The sequence below is a fragment of the Lonchura striata genome, chromosome 4 (genome assembly GCF_046129695.1).
Source record: "Lonchura striata isolate bLonStr1 chromosome 4, bLonStr1.mat, whole genome shotgun sequence".
NCBI classification, from domain to species: domain Eukaryota; kingdom Metazoa; phylum Chordata; class Aves; order Passeriformes; family Estrildidae; genus Lonchura; species Lonchura striata.
Window position 1 is genome coordinate 69,031,037 of NC_134606.1, and position 23,645 is coordinate 69,054,681.

Below are 23,645 nucleotides of genomic sequence, written 5' to 3' on the forward strand. Positions count from 1 at the left end.
TTTAAAAAAAAAAAAAGAAATCGCAACAAGGCATTTTATCCCCATAGCTGGGGAGTAGGGATCGCAGTGAACTGCAGCACGGCCGAGCATCAGCCGGGCTCTGCGGGCTGCCAGCTCCGTCATCTGAGCTCGGGGAGGAAGAGGAGGAGCAGAGGCTGCGGCAGGTGCTGCGCTTGAATTCACAAGCGCAGTGACCCTCCCTAGGAGCATGGCAGGAATTTCAAATGGGATTAGCCACCCGGACAAGGGAAAGGTCATACTTGACATTTCCACTGGAAATTCTAATGCAAATAGACCTCTGATACTCATGACATTTTTTCACACACGTCTAACAGCCATACATATGTAAAAGGAAAATGATAAAATGTGATGACTAATTTATGTAAATCTCATAAAGGCAATAAGACCGAGGGCTGAAGCACATAGAAACATTAGTCAGGCAAAGGAGCACATGATTGTATCCCTCTTTTATTTGCTACCATTTTAAATTGGTTTATTTTGATAGGGTTATTATTTGTCTAGCTTTCAAAATGTGTTCAGTGCCTGTACAAGGAGAATAGGACATAGAGCCCTTGCTCGTAGTAAGGAGCACTGTGATCCCTCAGCTTTATTTGGAATGGTTTTGGTTATTGCCATGAGGATGGGAGATGAGCAAGGCAGAGAGGCTCTCTAGGAAGCCAGGGATTTTTACAGCCTACCTCAGGCTTAAATATTTACACACTGAAAAAATCCTGGCTGAACACCCAAGGAAAACATGATTTTTTTTAATTAGATCCCAGTACAATTCAAGTAGGATACTTACAACATGAAGATTACACGGAAAATAGTTCTCAGCAAAGCTTTTCTCACCTCAAGGAGCCTTAACAAGAGCATGAGCATTGCAACATATTCTCACACTTACAGCTATTTCCACCATATATCTTGATAAGCAAATTTCCTTATCTGTTGTGTTCTGAGGTCACCAGATTAGACAGAAATAGAATGCTTTGGGTAATCTACCCAAATAAGAAAATTAAAGCTATCTGGCTGAACGACAACAGAGTGGCTGGAAATTTTGGTTGTCGAGCTTTTGTTGTTGCTTTACACAGCAGAAAATACACTCAGCGAACCTGTGGTCAGCAGAGCTCTGCAGTATCTGCAGGTCCCGCAGTACGGGCAGGAAAATAAGTCAAAGCTAGTAATAAACTAAGTAGAGAAAACCCAATTCTCTCAGCATCTTATTCAAAGCTTTGCTTTCAACACAACCAGGAGCGATTTTACCCCACTTCCCATCACTGCCCATTTTATTTCAATATGTCTATTTCTGCACTTTTGCAATAATCCAGAGGACAGTGCCTTATTTTTCTCAGTTGGTGGGGTTGAGGAAAACATTTATTAAACTCCTTAAAGCTTGTTTATTTTTCTGAAGCCTAATTACCTGCCCGCAATGACTTAATTTTGTTTATTATGAGTTTTAAAATGACAAGTTCATCTGCCACCGGAAAGCAGCGCTGCTTTAGCGACAATGAAAGGCCGCAGTCCTGCAAGCACTTACGCATATGCTTCACGTTTTGCATGTAAATAGTCCCATTGACTAAATCCCCTTCTTTGAAAGGGAAGAAAAGGCTGAAAGGCAATCATTGTTTTCCCAGGCAAACAGTGCTGGAGAAGAAAGGAACGAGTTAGGAATATAGAAAATTAACTCATTTCCCATCACCAAGCACATGCATGCATATCCTGAAACTCCTGAATTTACTTTAAGTATCTAAAATCTCTTCTGTATGCAGCCCAGTTTTTCAGTATCTTAACGCTTTAGTTAAGTTAGTTTTCCAAGGCAATTTATTTAGGCAAATCTAGCATGGCACAAAAAAAACTATTAAAAAATAATTCAAGAGAAAACATTATGAGCAAGAAAAGACCAGCTCTGACATTCAACCTCTATAAGTATTAAAAAAAAAAGAGGGGGGGAGGGGGTGGTAATTCAAACAACACTCTAGGAAGGAAAAATGTATTCAAGCATTGTAGAAATTAAATAATTCAATGCACTCTTCCCTGAGCTTCCCAGTTAGCTCCATCCCCGTGTCATCCGAGCTGGATAATAGCAGGTGTATTGCTTCAAGTTAAAGTCACCCTAGGATAGACACAGGGGGACTGATCATAGAATCACAGAATGGCTTGGTTTGGAAAGGATCATGTAATTCCAACCCTCTGCCATGGGCAGGGACACCTTCCACTATCCCAGGTTGCTCAGAGCCCCATCCAGCCTGGCCTTGAACACTGCCATGGCTGAAGCATCCACAGCTTCTCTGGGCACCCTGTGCCAGGGCCTCACCACCTTCACAGGGAAGAATCTCTTCCTTGTGTCCAGTCTAAACCCACCCTCTTTCAGTTTACGACCATTCCCTCTTGTCCTATCATGTATTATGAGTGGTCTCAGACCTGGCAGCATCTTAGAGGATAAGAAATCTCCTGGGTTCCCTCTCTGACCGAGGAGGAGGAGCAACTCACAGCCTTGACCTGAAGCCCCTCCCGACAAAAGAGGATGGAAAAGATGAAGCTTTTTTTCCCCAGTCTCTGCCCTACAGCATCCCAGCCAGAAGTGCTGAGGTCCATTTAAGACCCTGACTTGACGCTGGGGCACAGCCTGAGAGCCCCGTGCTGCAGCCCAGCACAGCATCCCACCAGGTGCAGTCTGCAGGCAAAGATGTGTGGAAATCTGAAATCAACATTTCTGAGGGCTGTGGGCAGCTCATTAACAGCGGCACTGACATCAGCAAGTGGAAATAGTCCCCTGTAACAAACACACACACACACACATCACACGTGAGTTCCTACACCAAAAACCAGATCTGCTTTGCCTCAGACTGGCTCATGTTTTTTTCCACTTGATAGAGAATCATGAGTTACTCTGAAGTTTCTTCTATCACAGACTTCTTTCAAACCTGACTGAGTAGCTATTGTACCACCATAAACCCACATGAGAAATTTGGCAAGTGGAAAGAATTAAAATAAATTTGCCAGTATGAATTTTCCTATAGATGTTCTTCATCAATTCTCATTAAAAAAAAAAAATCCTTAACTTGCACAAATTAAAACCTATATAAAAACAAATTAGGCTGGAACTACTGCTTTGAGGTTCCTTCCAACCGAAAATATTTTAAAATGTAAATTGCTTATCACAGCAATAACTTTGGCACAGGGGATAAGACACAGCAGCAGTTATTGTTGTGATTATAGCCAACAGATATGGGGACAGATATGGGTTCAATTAACACAGCCTGTGTTAATTGAAGGGTTCTCAGCCTGGAGAGATACAGCTGATACAACCTGTGTCTCTCAGGTGGCCTTAAGTTACCACCTGACAAATCTTCCAAGCAGTGCAGCTGAATCTATACAAATATTTCAGTGTTTCTTACTGTCCAAAGATAACACTTCAGTGGATAAGATAGGGGCATGAGGGAAAAAAATGCATGGAATTAATTAAAAATCATAAGCAAACTCTTCCTCACAGAGAAGTCCTGTGACATTTAACAGTGAAACCAACAGGCTTGTGGAACAGATTGCTCTGAGACCCAGGAGAACCCAGGTGAAGGTGCCTGCTGTGGTGGCCACTTGGCTGGACACCAGTCCTCACTGGGCCCAGGATTCCAGCAGCTGGAGCAAGGAGCAGGCAGGTGGGGAACAGAGCTCCCAAGCTGCCTTCGTGACACAGAACGTGTCCAATTCACACCACAGACGTTCCTGTGATTTGCCAGATGAAGGGGTGGCCTTGACAGAATTAAAAGCTGATGATGAATTTGTGAGGCCAAGAGAGCTGATGCATTTTTTTTTTTTTTTAAGGTTGCTATTCAAGGAAGCAGTGTAGTGCACAGCAGTAACAAAAGGATTGTGGCAACCAGCAAATTATTCCCTGAAGAAAATTCCTCCAAAATTGGGTAGTGACAGAATCCAATCAGGGTAAAAAAAACAAAAAAACACCACCAAAAAAATACCCCAGACAAAAAAGACCCACCAGACCCAAACACAAAGAATAAAATCCATGCAGAACAAGGATCTTTCTCCTTTAACTCCTACAGGACTGGAAAACAGATGTACTTACTTTTTTTTTTTTAATTTATTAATTTTTTTATTTTGCCAGACTGCCTAAGACTTAGCTGTCTTGAACACTGAAAACCTAATGCCAAAAATACCCAAAAAACAGCTTTCTTGATTTTAACTTGCAGATTATTGAATAACCCACAGGCCAACAACTTTTCTCCTGCTGTTTCTAAGTCAGTCCAGATCAAGCTGGATGGGGAGGGGAAAGGCAGGTTTGGGCTTTGTTTGATTTTGTTTTAGGCTAAAGCTCAAGGTCCGTTTATTTAGGAAAGAGACTCCCACCCCTCAAATGCAGTGTATTTTAAGTTCAATAGAAACTAATAATAGAAAATAATACAGGAGCATGTTATCCCTATACCAAGTTAGATGCCATGCACACTCAATTCTAGGTTTTGGGGTTCAAATTTCTCAAGAAATAATTTTCTTTTCCTCTTTTACTACCTTTTACAGAATTTCCATTACTTTCCTTAAATACTGACTTTTTTGTCTACAAGTAACTAAGATCCCCCTTTCTAACACTATCAGAGCTGCTTTTTGGAGAAGGATCAGTTATTCTCCAGGGCCTGAGAGCCTCTCCTTGAAATAACTCCTCCATCCACGCCACGAGTAAAGCACTGAGCTCGATGCCAGCTGGAGGCTTTGCGGGCAGGTTTCAGCTCACCTGCCTGAGCAGCCAGGCACAAAAACCCCGTAGGAAAGGAGCAGTTTTGCCCCTTTGCCTCCAACAGGGATCCAAGGGCTTGGAAAGGAGCGCACGGCCGTTCGCATCAGTGCGCGAGATGAATAATAGAACCCAAAGCAAAACACGATTTGTTTTTCAGTTTATTAAAGGAAATGTTTTCATATAATTAATCATGGTCCGCGAGGCCGCTTTATCCAACGCCGTCCCTCCCTACCCCCGCCATCCCACATGGAGCCTTAGCCGGACTAAAATTTTGCAAAGCCTTGCATTGTTCTCCCTGACACCGGATCAGCGGACACAAAAAAGCAACTGCCAGCTCAAAAGCAATCCGGCGATAGAGCCTGGTGCTATCTAATCAAGGGCAAAAGGTCACTTCCGAACAACTGGGCAATAAAAGATTATTTCCAGCCGCAGAACAGAAAGGCCCAGTGGTGGATGCTTGAAAGAGGGGGGTGGAAGGAGGGCAAAAGGGCTCCCGTCTGTGGGAGGAAGTGCATTGAATAAAGCCAGCAGACGGGAACCATCTGGCTTTGTGCGTGGTCTGTTCTTCAGAGGAGAGAGAAAGCCCCCTCAGCGGGGCCAGTGACTCCATGCAATGATTCAAACTTTTCTTCTTCCTTTTTTTTTTTTCTTTCCGTCCCCCATCAATTTTAATGCAGCTTTCCCAGGCACCAAAAAATTGGAAACGGGAACTTTTCTAATGGGCAGATGGATGTGTCTTATCAAGTGCATGCTTTAATTTGGTCATGAGAGATGGCTCTTATCAGGGAGCGAGGTCTGTGGATGACCAGACGGGGCTTTTTTTGTTTGTTTTGTTTTTAAGGATGGCTTAAAGAAGAAGCCTCCCAGGGACACAGTGGACTCAAATTCCCCACCCATCCAGCACGCTTAGTTTTGGTTGCATTTTGAAGCTGCAAACGGCATTTCCAGCAGCATCACCTTTATTATGTATACTTCATGCATTTCTCCCTTTCCTCTCTCTCTCTCCCCACTTGTTATATGGCCTCACTTGAATGAAAGCAAGAAAATAAAAGGGCCAGATTACATTCAGTCCAGTTGCCATGGCCTGTGGGAGGGCAGAATTGCAAACACTTCAGTACAAATGGTACAATCCCTCCTCCCTCCCCTCAGCCCTGCAGTTGTCCTCCATGTCCTCACTTTCCCTCGCTCCATGGTTCAAACCGGAGGCCTTTGGCACTCTGCGGCGAGGAGCTGAATCTATTCAAGCGCCCAGACACCTCCTCCGTTCACCAGTGAATTAACTTTAAGCATGCAAATCACTCTAATCCAGAATTCACAGGAGAGGAAGTCAGGAGGGTTCCCAGTGGTCTGGGAAATATTTTTCCTTTCGGGAAGGAAAGAGGAGGGGGGGGGGTCATTGCACTCTTCTTTAGAGCTCGCTGCAGGTCACTCTGGCTCATCTCAAAGAAAGTTTAGTTCAGAGGCTCAGCTTGACATTCATTGGTTTCTAAATCAGAACCTCTTGAGCAATTGTCCCAGCAATCCCAGGGATTGGGGCCTGAGCAAATAGCCCCCGACTAATTCTGCTGTAGTAGGGGGGAAACGAAGCAGTTAAATGTCCAGTTTATCAACAGAAAACAACAACTGAGCCTTTGTCCTAAGGGGGTGCAGGAGGAAACCGTTTTGCAGGGCTCATCTGCATGAGAAACCCAGGCAGCTGGGAAACACACACGGCTTGGGGGGGAGATCCACGCAGACATTGGAGGAGAAAGATATTTCATACGTCAGCTTTCTGTATTACCACCTTCAAAAAGAAAGCAAAACTAGGAATTCTGAGTAAGACACAGCTTGATAATTGAGGGGCTTTGTTTTAAATGGGGGGGGGGGGGGGGGGGAACTACCAGAAAAAAAAACAAAAACACAAAGGAAAAGTTTATATTGAGAACCTACACAGCAGGTCCTCTGCCACAGTCTACTTGTTAGAGAATGGGAAAAAAAAACGCTACCAACAGCAAGGTGACCAAATGGCCAAGGCAACTGCTCTTGTATTTATTCTCTACAGCTCTGCAAGCTCAGGCAGTGCAAAGATACCAGAGTTTCTGCTATAGTCTCGCCAAACAGACACAGAAATGCAGGATGCAGTTTGGGAATGCAAAGCCAAAAAGGAAAACCACTGAATTGAAATAGACCTACTATAAAGTAGGTTAAGAAACCCCAATGTTACTCCTTTTGCTCCTCACTCTTTTTCTCTTTTTTTTTTGCCACTCAGTACTGATCTGTTCTCAGTTTTCTTAGCTAAGGGTTTCTTGGCAGTCACGGGCATTTTTCTCAAAGGATTTTTAGACACCCAGAAGTGGTTGGAAAAGCACAGGCAAAGGACTTGCCCACCACTTTCCCCGTCTGAGAGCTGAGCAAAAAGCCTTGCCCTATTACTGCCCAGGGTGAGGTCTATAACACATATAGCAGACATGGAAACTGCATTCCACGTGCTCATCAAACCCAGTGGGAAAAAAAGCTTGAAGGTGCAGGGGGAAAATTCCCAGATGTCAAGCAGGTGAGCCTCAGGTTAAGGCAGCTACTGCTTTAACAGCCACTTTCAACACTTCAGAAAGTGAAACCACTTACTGAACAACAAAGCTGTGTGCAAGGAGGAGGGGATGGCTGAGAAAACGTGTCCCTGGAACAGACCCTTTAGGGATAGGCCAAGGCAAGATGATGAGGTTATCACCAGGAAGATCACAGCCCCAAACTACAAGGTCACAACCTGCAGGAACTTAGAGCTTTTAAAGAGAAGCAAATCCAGCCTTTTCCGGCATGCCCCAAAAGAGACACCCATCCAAAGGGACGCTTCCATAGCCCAGCAATGCAATATTCACATTCCAGCCACAATGGAGCCAAACAGATTTGCTGCAGTGGGGGCAGCTCCTACTCCCACATACCATGATTAAAAAGCCAGAGACTCACAGTTGTTTCAGAGTTCCACTGGCATTCTTTGAGGCCAGAGCATGCTCTACGCTGAGCAGCCACCCTGCTTTCCACTCCACTTAGCATTAATTACAAGCCTCTTTCTTGGATAGCTTGGCAGCTTTGTGGTTCAAGGGGGAAAGGGGGGAAAAAAAAAATAAATCTCATCCTATTAAGTGTAGCCCAGCGACCAAAAGACTCTGAAAGATAGGAAACCATTCTCAGCGTGAACAAGCAGCAGAACTGCACTTTAAAATACAGGTTTTAATTGCAAGTGGCATTTCCAAGCTACCCTGCTCCTGGGGCCACCTCAATGAGGGCCAAGAGTGCTATCAGACAGTTAATACCCTCAAACAAACAGCTTCCCACTCCCAGCCACAAACAGGGCTTTAAACATACCCCATTTGTATTACAAAAGGCAGTCAAAGCCCCTGTCCTTGCAGGAAGCTTAGCTCTAGTTAGGCACCCAACAAAGTTGGTAAGAACCTCCATTTGGTCTCTCTGGCTGACTCAAACCCAGCATTTTGCTGGGGGCGGATTCTGTAATTCTACCAAACTCCTGTAGCTTGATCACGGGCCAGTTTTAGCTGATACCCTTAGCACAGACTCACCAAATCCACTGGAGCTCCAGAATGGATGGAAGAGAACAGCACAGCTCTCCCATCATAAACCCTTGGGTTTAAGGCTGCAGGTCTTAGGGCAAGCCTGAAGGAGATATAGACCGTACTGTGACGTGCCTCAAGAAGAGCAGGCCTGCTTAATACCCCTCTATATAACCAAAGGCTCTTGTCCTGGCTGTCTCCTCAGCTGTGGGGAGTTTGGGCCTTCTAATTCTGTGGAGCATCCCAGGTGTTCTCAAGGGGCAGAAAGGAGTTTGCCACCAGCTGAGTTGCTTAGAGCTTTTTGAGCAGATTTTTTTCATTTAACCCTGAATTGACGGACCCTGGAGCATTGGTCTGCCAATGTTCTCAGCATTCTAACTGGGCTTAGCCAACAACACACACTGCCAGTGTCTTGCTGACGTGGGATCCTTTAGGTTTGTAACCTAAGGGAAATACATGCCAGTAATCTACTGTGCAGATGAGGCAAGCAATCACTATGCTATTCCTTATTAGCTGTAAATCAAAGGGTTTCCTGCCTAAGTCTAGATAAGAATATAACCCCTAGGCTATGGACCACCTGACAGCACCAAGTCCTTTTGTTAGGAAAATGACTGCAGATGACTCAGTACTTTCACCTGTTCTCCTTTGCCTGGTAGCATTTCCTCTGGATGGCCGGACTGAGCTGAGGCTTCAGCAGAAATATGAAGTTGAGACTCCTTAGAGGAGAAATTCCATCTGGGGTCTGGCTTTACAGGCCATCCTTGCATTTCCAGCACAGGAGAGCAATGGAGACAGAGCCACCTCCACCATATTCGGTGAGATCCAGCTCCTTTGCTTGGGGAAGCACTAAACTCCGGGTTTTGCTGAGCCTGACAGCCTTTAGCCTCCAGTCCTTGCCATGGCCTGTGGCAGTCCTGTTGTGAGAGATTGCTTTGAACCTAAGCTGATGGCAGAAGAAGGATGTAGGGAATTTCAAAAAGCATTTTCCATTCTGACTTTGGTGTATTGCTGTACAACCTTGTCCAACTCCTCCGTTGCTTTGTGGCTGTTGTCACTCACACTTTTCCTGTCTCACTGCTGCCCTTTCTACCCAGCCAGTGGGCTCACTCCATGGGATGCTTCCCACCATCACTGCAGGCACAAAACTGAAAACTCTGATGTTATGTCTTGTAACCCATCAAAAAGCACCTTGTCTGAAACAGGGAGATGGGATGAGGTCATCAGGAGTTGTAACCATTCTCTTTTTTTGGCACACCACCTCCTTATCTGGGAGGCATTGCAGGGAGGGCATTATAAAAGTTAGGTAAAATCAAAACAGATTTGTCAGCATTCCTCTCCCCGACATTTGTCTTGGCAAATTTACATCCTCTAAAAAACATGAGAGACGCATCTTTTTCCACAGCAGAACATCATGTAGGAGCAGGGCTGACACAAAGAACAGCCTGCCCAAGGGCGCTGGGGAGGCCTTAGAGGCAGGAGGGGGAATCCCTTGGTGTACACTAACTGCATGTGCAAATACCCCCACACGTCCCTCTGCCCGCAGAATGCAGGAGGAAAGGATGGATGGAAAGGAAAGGATGATTCATCACACAGCTCCTCTCATGGGAGATATTTTCATTATTGTTTTACTATATTATATTGCCGTGTCCATGAGCACTGCACAATTGCAGTGTCCATAAGCACAGAAGAACCAGAAACCCCTTTGCATTGGCATCTCACAGAAGCACTGTTGCAGACTCACAGGTGGGAAGGGTGGTGGGCACATACCTTGTACATTAAGATCTCCTCCATCTTCCTAGATTATCTGCAAGGAACTGGAGAAAGGGGGAAATTATCATAATCTCCTAACAAACCTACCCAGTGAGGCAGTTTTACAGCTTGGCTCCAAGCCTCTGAACAGAATCTCTTCCTCCTCTTTTTCAGAGCTCAGTGACGATGAGCAACAGAGGGCATGGGCATCCTTCCATCTGCTCCCACTCTGGAGCAGAGATACAGCCAAAATGTTGCAACTCTGCAATCCTTCTGTCCTTCTGGGATGGTTTAAATGGTAAGATTTACAGCCCAAAAGATATTACTGAAGTCATGGCAGTAAGAGGGGCAGCTACAACAGGAAGGAGTAGAAACAGAAGTATTTTACGGAATCCAAGCCTTGCAGATGGTGAGAGAATAAGAAGCAAAAATCATGCTCACAGTTAAAGCTAATGAAATTCTGCAATCCCCTTGGGAAATTCAGAAACACAGGTATGCAATGCAGTACTGCTTCTTGTTTTCATATGTTTTTTAATACTTTGGTTACATGTTCAAATGCAACACATAGAGTGCAGGGATTGAATTTCTTCAGGTGCTGCTGGATACATCCCATTTTTATTTCATAGCCCTGCATCCACGTCTGCAGTTCCAGTAGCCACCTACTGTCTTCAGGCAGGGAGGTAAGGAAGGAGAGCACTTCTAACACAGAGAGGCACAAGCATCCCAATTCAGACATTGTCCATCTGCCCCAAACATTTTTTTGAAAAATTTTAATAACATTGCAAGAGCATCTCTTTGTATGTTCTTCATAGGCATCCACAGCCCTCCATTAGCAAGATAAGATTAAACAACAGCCACTTTATCTTTATGTGGTAAAACAAGCTTCTGTATTTAAGATAAACTTTACAGGACAGGTGGTTTCCTAGAACGGAATATCCCCAAGAAAACATTTAACTGTCCTACATAAACGTCAACAAGGTATGAGAAGAGTGCACCTAATAAAGGAGATAGAGGCTACAATAAAAAGGGGCCCTAAATCAAAGGGCAGGTTCACACCAGCAAACACTCACACACACTGGGCTGATTGGAACAGGGCCCTCAGCATTGCTGGCAGCCCAGCAGCTCTTCTGGTGTGGCTTCCCCTGCCTTTGCTTGGAGGTTTGACCCACACCATCACCTTGCTGGGGTTGTGGCCGGGACTGTATCCACAAAACTGCCCCTTCGGGTTCTGTATTGGGAGCTCGGTGTATACTTCTACCTTTATCAGCTCTTAAAAAAAAAAAAAAAGAAAAAAAAAAAAGTAAAAAAAAAAAAAAAGGGGGGGGGGGAAAGAACGCAGAGCAAACATTATCTATTGTTAATTACCTGTAAAGTAGGGCTTTTGCCACTTCCCCAGTTTCTAAGAGCTCTGAAGTGAAACCTGAAAGAAGCCACCCATTGTTTCCAATTGTGCAAGAGCCAGGAGCAAATAGGGCTCAAATTGCAGCTCTGAAAGGCAGCAGGAAATTGGCAGCCCGGTAATCTGCTCCCCACCATTCAGGGGAACAAAGGCGACATTCCTCCTCAAGTAGTCACCATTAGAAACCCAAGGCCGATCTATTTAGTAAGGCCCACAGAATAAATCTGTGGAAATAAAGAGTTTTAATTAGAAGGCCATAGGATATGGCTCTAGTTTCGAGCCCCTCAAGTAACATGTATTATTTAGGCTCTTACCTCGTTTCCCACATAACAAAAAGCTGACACCCAGACATCAGCACCGCTGCCATTAAAAAAAAAACCAAAACCAACAACTAATAAATGTGGAAACTGTTCATTACAAGTGGATCATGCCATACAGTGTGCTGTACCAAGAATATCTCAAATTGGTCCCTGTCTTGGGATTATATTTTTTCTCCCTAGAGTATTAACAATCTTTCTAATATACCACATCCCCCTATCTATGGCATGTTTTAAATATTCTCCAGAAAGTGCTAGAGTTTCCAGCAGGATGGGTTTTTCCCCTCTCCATCCATCCATCTATCCCTGTGCACAGAACGGCTCAGTAATTAAACACTGCTGGTCAAAGGCTCCTGGCTGTGCCAGTGCCTCACAGCATTGCTGCACAGAGCCCTCCAACCCCAGTTTTCCCAGCAGCCAGAGAGAAACGTTTCCTTCAGAGCTGTTTCATCAGGCACAATTAATGTAAAAGAATTTAAGTCCAAGTGCAAAATGCTCCGAGATACTTTGCAATTTTTGCCACCTGAACTGATAAAGTTGTCCCAACCCCCGTGTGTTAGAACTGTCAGGAGGGAGAGCAGATGAGGTTAACTTTTCCAGGGGATGTTATCTGCGCCTTGCAGCAGTGATGGATGACTCTGGAACTCCCATGGCAAGTGCTCCTGCTCCAGTAGAGGGCAAGGGATGGAAAGTGGGGATACAAGAGCACAGGTCCTAGAACTCCAGGTTTGAAAGCCCATACAAAAATCTCCGTGGAGACTCCAGAATGGCACCTTCTGTCTCTACCGTTTACTCCAGAGAAACCCTTTGGCTATTTAACACAGCAGAACTGGTGCATTTTCAACTCTAATAGTATTTCCTCACATATTTGTGGCAGATCAGTAAATTCAAGCCCAGGTACAGCGAAAGTTTGGCAAAGTTCCTCCCTGGAGTTGAATTTCAGAGCAAAAATTCATGACATCCAACTACCCTGTATTTCCCACTGGATGAGATACAGGACATGTAAAAATGTATGAAATCAAAAAGTGCCTCAATGACAGCACAGGTGCTCCTGTAGCCATAGCAGATTTCATCCAGAAGAATGCCTTGTAAAAAACAGAACAAGTGGACAATTACTCCCTAAAAAGGAGAATTTACCTGATCCCTAAAAAGGAGAGGTGAGGTAAATGAGACTGAATTTAGATAAGACTTGGGTATAAAAAGAAGGTACAGTGCAATCTCCCAATACCCGGGTTAGAGGAAAGCTCCAGCACTTCTCCCTGCCTTTCAGGCAACTAGTTTATTCATTTTCATCTGGAAGTGTGCTAGTCATAAAGCACACAGACCCAAAACCAACAGATCAGACATCACAGAACAAATGAAGCTTTGGAGAAAACCTTCACCAAGCCAGGTAAATTAATCCCTTCCTCCTGCTTGGAGTGTGAAAGAGGAATCCTCACAGCACTACAAGAACTCTCAGGTGGTTTTGAAATTGAAGCATGTGCCAGAAAACAGGAGGTTTCATTTAAAATAGCCATTAAGTAGTTAATCAGTTATGTAATTTCAGCCTATTTAGGGAGCTCCAGCTATTTCTCACAGTCACTTTATCCCACAAACTAAGAACATCCTAACATTTATGAGCACAGAGCATTCCTAAGGCAGCACAGGCACTGTCGCTTGGCCAGCTCATTCACTGGTGTAAATCCATCAGCTCCATTCAGAAGAAATATTCCATGGAATAAACCCACTCATACTCTGGCAGCGACCCTGCGGGGTCAGGCAGGATGTCCCATTGTGCTCCTTCTTGCACAAACACAATGGGGTTCAGCCCCTGGGGGCAGAGCTGCTGTCAGGCTGTTTGTGCCTCCTGACATCGTGTTCTGCAGGATGTTTGTTTTCAGGTCGGGGCACCCAACCAACGTGTAGACAAAGGTTCACAAAACAGGGCGTGCTCACAAGGCCAGAGCCATGGCTGTCAGGCACACCTTTCTCCAAGGACTGACCAAATGGATGCTTCTCTGCTCCAAAATAAAGAGCTACCACACTTTCAAGCTGATTTTGGAATATGTACTTCTCCTGGAAGCACACTTACAATACTTATCTTATAATACTGCCCCACACATGTATCAGGAATATTGAAAAATCCAGGTGAATTCCTGGCTCTTTTTTGATGCTAAAATCAAGAGTTATTCATTAAGACTAGTGTCTCACCCATACATACTTAAACTAAAAAGCCAAGCCACATATGGTTGGCAGGAAAACTTGGCCGTATTTGTGTTTATTGGTAAGTAAATGATGTATGTCAAGACACCTTCACCAGGAGGAGTGGGAATGGCAGCTCCTGGGAAAACCAACTGCACTGCATCTGTTTATCACAAACAAACCAAGCTGTAAACATCACTCTGGGATCTGGTTTTTGAGCAGATCTTTTCAGTGACCTCTTTGAGCAGCTCCTTACCACATGGGTGGGGAACAACTAATGCCAAGGGAAGAAACCATGCCTTGGTTCCTCCCGCCAGCCAGAGGAAGGTGAAACAACCATGGGGAAGAACTACAAATGATCAAGAGCTGCCCTAAAAGCAAACTGCCCTGCAAATGAAAGGTCATCGGAACAAGACCTGTGCAGCCCCATGTGCTGTGTAAGGCTGCTAAATCCAGCTGTGTGACAGCAGAACAGAATTTTATTCCAGGTTTTTTCTTGAAGTACCACCATGACTGACACAAATGCTCCAGCTGGAAGAAGGCCAATAATTAATCAGGATTCCTTATAACTTGAAGGTAATTTTAGCAGAACAAGAAATGTAGAAGTATCAGTGAGTCCTGAACATTCCTCCAGGACAAAAATCTATTACTTCATATAAGTCCATTAAAACACTTCATCTAGCCCCTTTAATCCCTCTTAACAGATTTGCTTTATCACAGAGGAGCTAATCCTCTCCCACCTGTCCTTATGATATGGAACCATAAATAAGAGCAAGCACTTTTCATTTGTGAGGCGTTATTGCCCCTTGGTTAACACCCTCACCCACCCCATCATTGGTGTAATGGAGCCATCTTTGGAGAAACAACACAACTCTGAGGACAAATTCTCACCCCAGCAATAGATTCCTCCAGCATGGAACATGGAAACTTTATCTAGCCATTGTTTTTATTGCTAAACTGCTGTTTCCTAAACTCATCTCTTAATCACAAGTTTCAAGGCACTAAGCAAAGCGAGAATTCCAGCTTGCTGGACTTTTCTTTTTCCTTCAACTCAGACCTTACACGTCTGGGCTTTCGCTGTTGGGACCAGATGGCAGCCTCAGCCAAATCCATCAGCCACCCATGCAATTAGGTCAGTAGGTCAGCTGAACTTACTGCCTAATTACACCATCATTTTACAGAGTTCTCTTGGCTTCTCAAAAGATCTTGGAAATATCAAGGAAAAAAAAGTAATTTTTATGAACTACACTGCAATAGGCTCTTACAGTCTGGTGCTCTGGAGACATGGAGGAGTAACCTCAAACAGCCCCCAGATAAATCTGGGGTTGAATGACTGAAATGTGCACTTCAGTACCCTAATTGCTGGAAATCCCCTCAGCAAACCCACTTCCAACAGAACACAGCATCCTTGGATAGCCATACCACTGTGGAAAGTGGAATAGACACAGTGGCTGACCACTTGGGGCATACTTAAAGTAACCTGTGTCTCCTCAGGTTGTGGAGGCTTCACAGCTTCACTTCATCCAGCCGTCAGCTTGCTCTATTCTCTTTCAGCTGCAAAGACATTCATGGGCTCTCACCCAACCCTGCGTGGTTCTACACCACAAAACCCAACTGCCTGAGCAAAACCCCCATCACTTCCATGGCACAGCAGCAATAACCTTACATTCCAGAGTAGCCAGAAGCAAGCTTGGATATAGTCATGTTGCAGTTGAGACAGCCACAACACACAGTGTCTCAGCAGGCAGTCTCAGAAAGCATCAAGCATTCACCCAGAGTCACACCATACCTCATCAGAAGGCTTCTGGTGTCTGCCCCTACAGAGCAACATCCCATCCCTTCAGAAGGCTGCGGGTGTCTGCTCCTCTTGTCCTTCAGCCCAACCCTTTACACCCTGATGTTGATGCACTGCACCTGTGTGCCCTCTGCTCCCTTTGGTGGTTGCTCAGTGTCCCCGGGCACTCATTGCCTTCAATGCTGCTCACCTGCTTCCCACAGCTGTGCCCAATTAGGGATGAGGCTGAGCTGCAGCCCCACTCCTAATTACCACAAACTGTGTGCCTACAGATTTGTAGGTTAAATACAAAGCACACAGCACCTAACCCAAGAGAAAAACACATTACTCACATTTTTCTAACACTGCCTGCTCTACCTGGCAATTAGAAAACCATGTAAGACCTGCAAGGAACTTTTTTCTTTGCTGTGTAGGTCCAAGTCAATTTTTTCTCCAGAGGCACTGCAACCTCAAGTTATTCCCAAAATCTGGTTAGTAAAGGGAGCATTAGTATGACTAACTAGAGCATAGCTGTTGTTTTAAAAAAGAGATCCCAACCAGTGTCACAACACAGCTCCTGATGGAAGACAATCATTAAAGGATTGAGAACGTGGTGGTCCACTGGGATTTCTTCTCTTCTGCTAGGAACCAACACAAACCCCCAGATAAGTCAGTCACCTGGCTGAAAAAAAAAAAAGAGACAGAGGTACAAGGGCAACGTTTTCCTTGAGGATGCACAAGCAGCACCCTTGGAGCAAAGGCCCTGAGCAGGGGGCTGGCTGTGAGCCAGCAGTGGAGGCAGTTGGCTCTGTGTTCCCGGGTGTCCGCACACGGTTACCAGTGGACATCCCTGGCCAGCACCACACAAGGCCTCCATTGTGTCCACGGGGCCATTTGCAGCTGTCGCTCTTCGAGAGGCGCGGTGATAGCGGAGTCCCTGCTCCTCAGGAACGTTCCTCTCCTGGCTTTGCTTCCTCTCGGGAAATCCTGGACAGCAGAATCCGTGTGCATCCAGTGCTGCCCCCCCAGCCTGTCACTTCTGTCACACAGAGGAGCAGCACCACCCACACCCTGCAAAGCATTCCTAGATGTACTCAGATGATTTATCTTTGTACCTCTCAGGGGTCATCTGTGCTGTTTTGGTAGCTTCTCAGTCAGCTCCATTCCATGACGCTGCATCAGCTGGGATGGAATTAACTACAAGAAAGCGAGCTTATTCAAATCATCACCTTGCTGGGAGTCAGAGCAGCTTGAATATGGTAATTCAAAGCAGCAGGACTTCAAAAAAGAGCAAGATATGACACATTTGTCAAGTCATTGCCCTGTTCTGAAGTGGAGTTTCTCTAGAACCACTTACTCTGAACACCATGTGAAATTGCATCCATTTAAAACTTTAAAAGTTCAGGAGAATTGTGATGTAACCTTGACCCACATAAGGAAAAGAATGAGGTCTCCCCATTCACTCTTAATGAAAAGCTTTTTCTGTTGAATGTGTGTTAAATGGCCACAAGTAGCTGTGACACTTAGGTCACCCTTAAGAGCCTTTAATTTAAAGACAGAAGATTCTGTTGACATTGGAAAATGGGAAAAAAATGAAGTAAGTCATAGACATGGGCCCAAACACACACACACATTCCCAGATTTCAAAGCTACCAAACTACAGCAACACAATCACTATTTTTCATCCTGGCTCCAAGCTTTTTATTTAGAATTGAGGTCAAGAGATTAATTTCTTCAGCTGCTGCACAATTTAACCAGCCAGGAAGTTCTATATAAGAAAATTTTAAATGGCTTTGCATGTTAATGTGGAATTCCTTAAAAAAAAAAAAAAAGAAAAAACCCAAACCAAACACCAAATAAGAAACCAACTTGGAAGTTGTGGTTTCCTCCTCCACAAATGTATTTCCAAATGCTTTGGTAAATAAATAGAGCCTCCATTTCTTGGCACTGTTAAGCACAACACAGATTCAATTGTATTAAACATCTCTTATTTGATATATAGTTGGCTTAAACTTAAAACTAGGTAAACTAAACTAGAGCACAGACTAGTGGCTTTGAAGTATTAACAGGAGGTTATTTGCCACCTGACAGTCTGAAGGAGGAACAGCCCAGCAATACACACACGTAGCTCAAAACCTGTCGCTGTAACAAAAGAACTCCAGAGGCATTTTCATTAATTAATATATTTTCTGCATTATAGTTAACATATGTACTTTCTTCGTGTCATCCTTATTTCGTTAAGTATTGATATTTTGTTATATTCAGACATGAGTACATTTTTGAAGTCTTTTGAAATAAATATCATAAAATAATAGAGATTCACATAATAAATATTCTTTACAATAAAAAAGTTTTAACAGACTTTTGTCTTAAAAATAGTTGGGATTCAACTTTGTGTTTTATACATAAAATATACAAAAAAGGACCACAATCTGTGGCTAAGGCAATAAAACAGGGACAGAATAAAATTATAAAGTACAGAGCAGAGCTAAACTCACTAAGCCAAAGAATCACAAGAGACTTGAAGAATTCAAGAAAATTTAGGTGACTCAATGACACCTGAAGGCTGTTTGGATATATGAACACCACCAACTTTAATATCAACTGATACTGACAGACTATAAAAACTGGATTAGGAGGGTGGAGTAAGCAATATCCTTCAAAGACTGAACAGCAAAAGAAACAAATGACAAATGAGTATGTTGCAGCCACGATGTCTCCAATGTGAAGATCTACATAGGGTAGCAAAAAATGAAGTTACACTGAAAATGTAAAAAACAAAAACAAAAACAGGAGGCAGGGCAATTCTCAGGTCTGAGAATGTTCCAAAAGTTAAGAGAAAAAGAGAGGGGAAAAAAAAAAAGATGCAAAAAGAAGCAGGCTGCTTATAGAAGAGTCAGGCCTTTCATTTGGTGAAGCCTTTATTTTACATCCCTCTCCAGAAAGAACACACACAAAAAGTTATTTCACAATCCAGGAAAGTTATTCTCCCTTGGCACTCAGGAGGTTAAGGAGAAAAAAACATAACTTGCTGAGAACAAAAAAAAAAAAAAAAAACCAAAAAAAAACCACCAAAAAAACCCAAAAAAACACAGAAAAAAAAAAATCTTTGGGAAGATATTCACAGAGCAAGAAGCTTCAAGAGCCCAGTGAGCCCTCACTGTCTCTTTCAGGAGTGGTTCAGTTACAAACTCAAAGACCCTGCCTGAACGAGCGGCAGGTGCAGAACCCAGGTCCACACTTACCAAAGAACAGCAGCGACTGCGTGAAACGCTCCACACTCAGCCAAGTCAGTAGGAGAAGAGCAAAGATGCAAGGGGATGAATGCATGTGTCTGATGTTGGGCAGACAGAAAGGAAAGGAAAGCAACAGTCCTCCCAAAATGGGAGAGGAGAGGAGGAAGAATAAAAGATGGGGGGAGGGGGAAAAAAAATCAGCTACAACCTGAAAAACTGAAGTTGGAGGAAGTAAACCTCCCTCCCAAAATCATGAGGGCTTGCCCTGACCCCGGGAGGGGCAGCTCTCCAGTTTACAATAGACCGTGTTGGAGTTCTTGCACCGGCACCCCGGACGATTGACGCGGTCGTAGCACCCCCGGCAGAGTTTTAGGCATCCTTTGGCCGGAGGGTAGCAGAGCAAGCAAGGCAGGAACAAGGACATGGCTCCCATGCACAGGTACCTAGAACAGCAGTGTGACTGGGAGCAGGAGCAGGGATTATCCGCGTACGAGTCCCCTTCATCGTCGTTGGAACAGTGGTAGAAGATCCCTTTGACCAGGCACATGCAGGTGCCGTACTCCACCATGCTCTCGGCCGAGCAGAGGCACTGCCGGTTGCAGGCCAGGCAGGAGGGCAGGGCCCGCGGCGCCGTGCACTCCCCGCACTTGCACTTCCCGCACTGCTCGCAGATGAACTTGTGCTGCGTCAAGTCCTCTTTCAAAGGCCCCTTCAGATCGTCCGCGATCAGCGCCGACTGCTTGGGCTGCGCCCGGATCGTCCGGTCGGATCTGTGGCCGGAGCCCGGCCGGGAGGGCGGCGAGCGCCCCAGCAGCCCTTGCTCCGAGGAGGCGCTGCTGTTGCTGCCGGAGCTGGCCGCGCTGCCCGTGCTGGTCGATCGGCTCAGGACGGGAGCCCTGGCGTTATGCTGATGCGCCACGTGCCCCGCGTGGCCGGGCCTGTGCTCGTAGTTATTATTCACATTAATCGGTATAATCTCGTGAGTCCTCTCATGCTTCTCCTGCCTCGGCGCCGTCCGCGGACCCGACTTTTTCACCACCGATGGCCCCTCGGTGTATTCGTTGCTGCCCCTGATGGCCTTGATCTGGTCCAGTGACAAGATGGTCGTGGGCTGGCTGTCCCTGTCATAGTCCAAGCGCTGCCGGCTGTCCAGGGAGGGCTGCTGAATCACCACCAGGGAGCCGCCGCTGCCGTGCTGACTTTGGGGCTCCATCTGTAGTGATCTCTGCTGCTGGCATTCAGCGGGAACCTGGCATGCATCTGAAATCCTGAAATAAGGAAAGAGACAGAAGGTGTAAATAAACACTGCGTGTGTACATATACACACAGGAGATCAAGGGCAGCGGAGGGATAAAGCACCGGATACTTTCTGAAAACAGAAATGCTCTGGCAAAGCCCAAACTGCCGCAGCCACCTGGTACTGATCACTTTCAGCAGGGGATTACAGCAGCGCTGAGGATCTGGCCAAAGTCCAGTAATCGGGAGAGTCTGCGTATGGCATCATAGATGAGGAATGCAAAGGAGACCCCATGCCATTAAAAAAAAAAAAATTAAAAAATAAAAATCCAGTATTAACTTGTATGCTTTCTTGGCAAGTCATGGGAAGTGCCTCTCCCTTGCTACTGAACTCAACATCTGTCTCTAGCAACAGCAATTCCGAATGCCCCTGACACTGAGCTGGAAACAGCCAAGAACACCACTACGTTCATGTTTCGTATGGCAGAGCGAGGAACGAGCCCAGTTCTCACTCTTCTGCCTGAATCCGCAGCATCAGAAAGCTCCACAGATTTTCTTCCTAGCGCATTTGGAAAGTCTCCCTCTTAAAGTGACGTATGTGCATTACAGAGTCCTGAACTAAGTGCTGTCAAGTGGCCAAGACATTTTCTGTGAGAAAGTAACTCAGCCTACACATCTAATACACTCCTTTATAAAATTAAAGCAAGGGTGCAAACAACCTGTTTTCAAATATTTCCTGACCACAGGCCAGAGTGTGAAAGAAAAATGGAGTAGAAAAGGCTTAGATGAACTAGGTGTCAAACAAAAGGCACCTGAGCATTCATTAGAATGTTAAAAGCAGATAAAAACCCCTCAACAACAACCTCAAAACCCAGAGAACAAATCCATTTTCACAAGACAGACTAAAAGCTTCTCAAATAAACAGAACATCTGTTTGTCTATCTTTTAAGCAGTAGGAGAATAGTAGAGATGTTACACATTTCCATCCTGCCTAGCTAGAGACGGGAAGGCTGCAACGCAGAGAAAACTGCAGTGAGTTCTGCACCTACACAGAATTGGAACTGAGTATCCAAGTGCCACATTTATGCAGGGAACCAAGACAACAAGCTGCTTTTCTTTACTGTCAGCCAAAGGAAAAGTCCCTTTTCACTCCCCCTTGGGACGCCATAAGTGTTTACCTGAAAGCAGAGAAAGGTAAGTGATAGCAAGCATTTCAAAAACTCATCCAATAATGCTATGAAAGTGTCTTGTATATCCAGACCACAGCCAGCATGGAGCTGTTCCCCGCTCCAGAGAGAAAAAGGCACCGAAAGAACAAGAAGAGGAAATGTTTGTTCTAGCAGGCAGTCACCATAAGCAGAAAGTGACAGCTTGTGCCGTGACACAAAGTCTTTGTCCTCATCCAGTAGTCAAAAGATTTCATTTTACATCTGACATCACCTGTGTGGGCTTTGTGGTCACCAGATTAAACAGAAAAACCAAACACTCTCACTTCTAATTCACAGAACAGAATCACAGAATGGCTTGGTTGGAAGGGACTTAAAAGACTCTGCAGTCCCAAAGCTCCTGGGCATGGGCAGGGACACCTTCCACTAGACCAGGTGGCTCAGAGCTCCATCCAACCTGGCCTTGGACACTTCCAGGGATGGGGCATTCACAGCCTTTTCCTGTGCCAGTGCCTCACCACCCTCCAGCAAAGAATTTCCTCCTACCCCACACAAGAAGCAGCCTTCTTCATGAGCACTGAATACAAATCCACAACAGACCAAGGCTGAATGAATGCGAAAAGGGAAAGATTTACAGCTGTACCAGTCAGGAGCTGGGCTCCCTAGGGGATGAAAAACAATATCCCAAGAAAATGCAAAGACGTCCAGTGCCATCTTTGGGGGGAAAGCGCAACATCAACGCGGCGCAGACTGACAAGCCCAGCTGCAGACCGGGGCGAGAGTTGAACAGCCACCTCCACCCCCGCGCAGATCGCTCGTAAACTGCTTCTCCCCCCGGACAATAAAAGAAAAATTAGTAAAACAAAATAATAAAATAACGTACGATGCAGGCGGCGAGAGCCCTCACGGTTCTGCACCCGGGGCTGCGCTCCCTCCCCGCCCGTCGGGGGTGGGATCCCGCTTCCCTCCCCTTCTCCACACCCGCTCGGACACGCCGCCAGCGCCCCCGTCCCGCCCTGCTCCGCCCCGCTCCCCGCAGCCCCGGGCGGGCGGCGGCGGCGCGGCGCCCTCTGCGCCCCGAGCGGAGCGGAGCGGATCACGGCGCTGACGGAGAGGAAGGAAGAGGAGGGGAAAAGGGGAAGAAAAAAAAGTTATGAATGAAAACATAGTTGTTGTTTTTTTTTCCCTTTCTTTCTCTCCTTCTCTCTCTCTTCCCCAGAGGAAGGCAGATCTTAGCCCGGCGCTGCCTCGGGAGAGCAGATTACCTGGCGCTTAAAGCGGCAGCCGAGCGGCCGCTCAGCCCCGCGCTGCGGCTCGGCACCCTCCGCCTCAGCCCCTCCAGCCCCCACCTGCGAGGAGCGTCTGGGGGATGTTTTTGACGTTCTGCTCGTTCGCAGCCGGCCACGATCCCCAGTAAACCTTCCCGCAGCAGCCCGGTGCCTCCATTCCGGGAGGGGGACGGTGGGAGGGTGGTCGGGGCCGCCCCTCACCGGGCGGGCGCCGCAGCGCCCCGCGGCACCTGCTCGCTGCGGCAGCGCCGGCCCCGCGAGTGAGTGCACGGCGGGTCCCAACTTACGGGTGTGCAGGCAGCCACCGGGAACGGCAAATCCAGCGGGCGGGGGGCGGCGGGGCCTCGGCTCCTCGCTCTCCCGGCCCCCGGGGAGGGGAGGGCCGGCGGGCTGCGCTCCTAGTCCCCGCGCAGCCCTCGCTCGCCGATCTCCACGTCCTACTAGGCCAGCAGAGAAGAGCCCCGCTCTCCTGCCCACCTCAGCTCCCCTCTCCCGGGGTCAGCATGCAGCGGCCCCGGCCGCCCGTGGAAGCGGCGCTCTCCTTCGGCCACGGCTCTCTCGGTCCGGAGGCGACGGGGAGCAAATCCAGCCCTTCCTGCAAAGCGGAGTATCTGGATGGAGCCTCAGGCGGCTGCAGGCTGCGGCAGGCAGCGGGGCTGTTGCGATGCTGGTCTCTGTGAAAAGGCGGCGGGTGCGCGGCTCCTGCTCCGGTTGTTTGTTATTTCCCTTTGCGATCGCAGAGTGCAGGGCTGCGGTCCCGCTCCGGCGCTCGGCTTCACCGCATGGTCCTTGCCGCAAGTCCCGTCTGGCAAAGTGCAACCACAACCTCTGGTGCGAAAGATTCGGTTGGGTTTTTGCTTTTTTTCGTTTTGATTTTTTATTTTCTTTCTAAAGCGATCAAGAAGCGGCTCTAGCTCTCCAGGCAGAACTCAGCGAACTGCGAACGAAGCCAGAGGCAGCGCAATGCAATGGCCCTGCGAGCTCGCCGCACACAGCCATGTGCTGGCTGTCG

The 23,645-nt window shown here is 46.4% G+C and overlaps 1 protein-coding gene across 4 annotated transcripts in view; it reads right to left on the minus strand.

The window, feature by feature from the left end:
- Positions 1–23,645, minus strand: part of SPRY1 (sprouty RTK signaling antagonist 1) — a 169,743-nt gene that overhangs the window by 145,561 nt on the left and 537 nt on the right. The window contains exons 1-2 of one of the 4 annotated variants that reach the window (XM_021554922.2): positions 22,228–22,271; positions 18,952–20,210 (exon numbers count right to left, since the gene is read on the minus strand). In XM_021554922.2, the coding sequence (XP_021410597.1) occupies positions 19,193–20,155 (963 nt within the window). In that variant the 5' untranslated portion in view covers positions 20,156–20,210; positions 22,228–22,271 and the 3' untranslated portion in view covers positions 18,952–19,192. Of the gene's footprint in view, positions 1–17,873; positions 20,211–21,890; positions 21,903–22,227; positions 22,272–23,645 lie in introns of those variants that run through there. The other 3 variants (XM_021554926.2, XM_077783044.1, XM_021554918.2) reach the window with 3 other exon arrangements.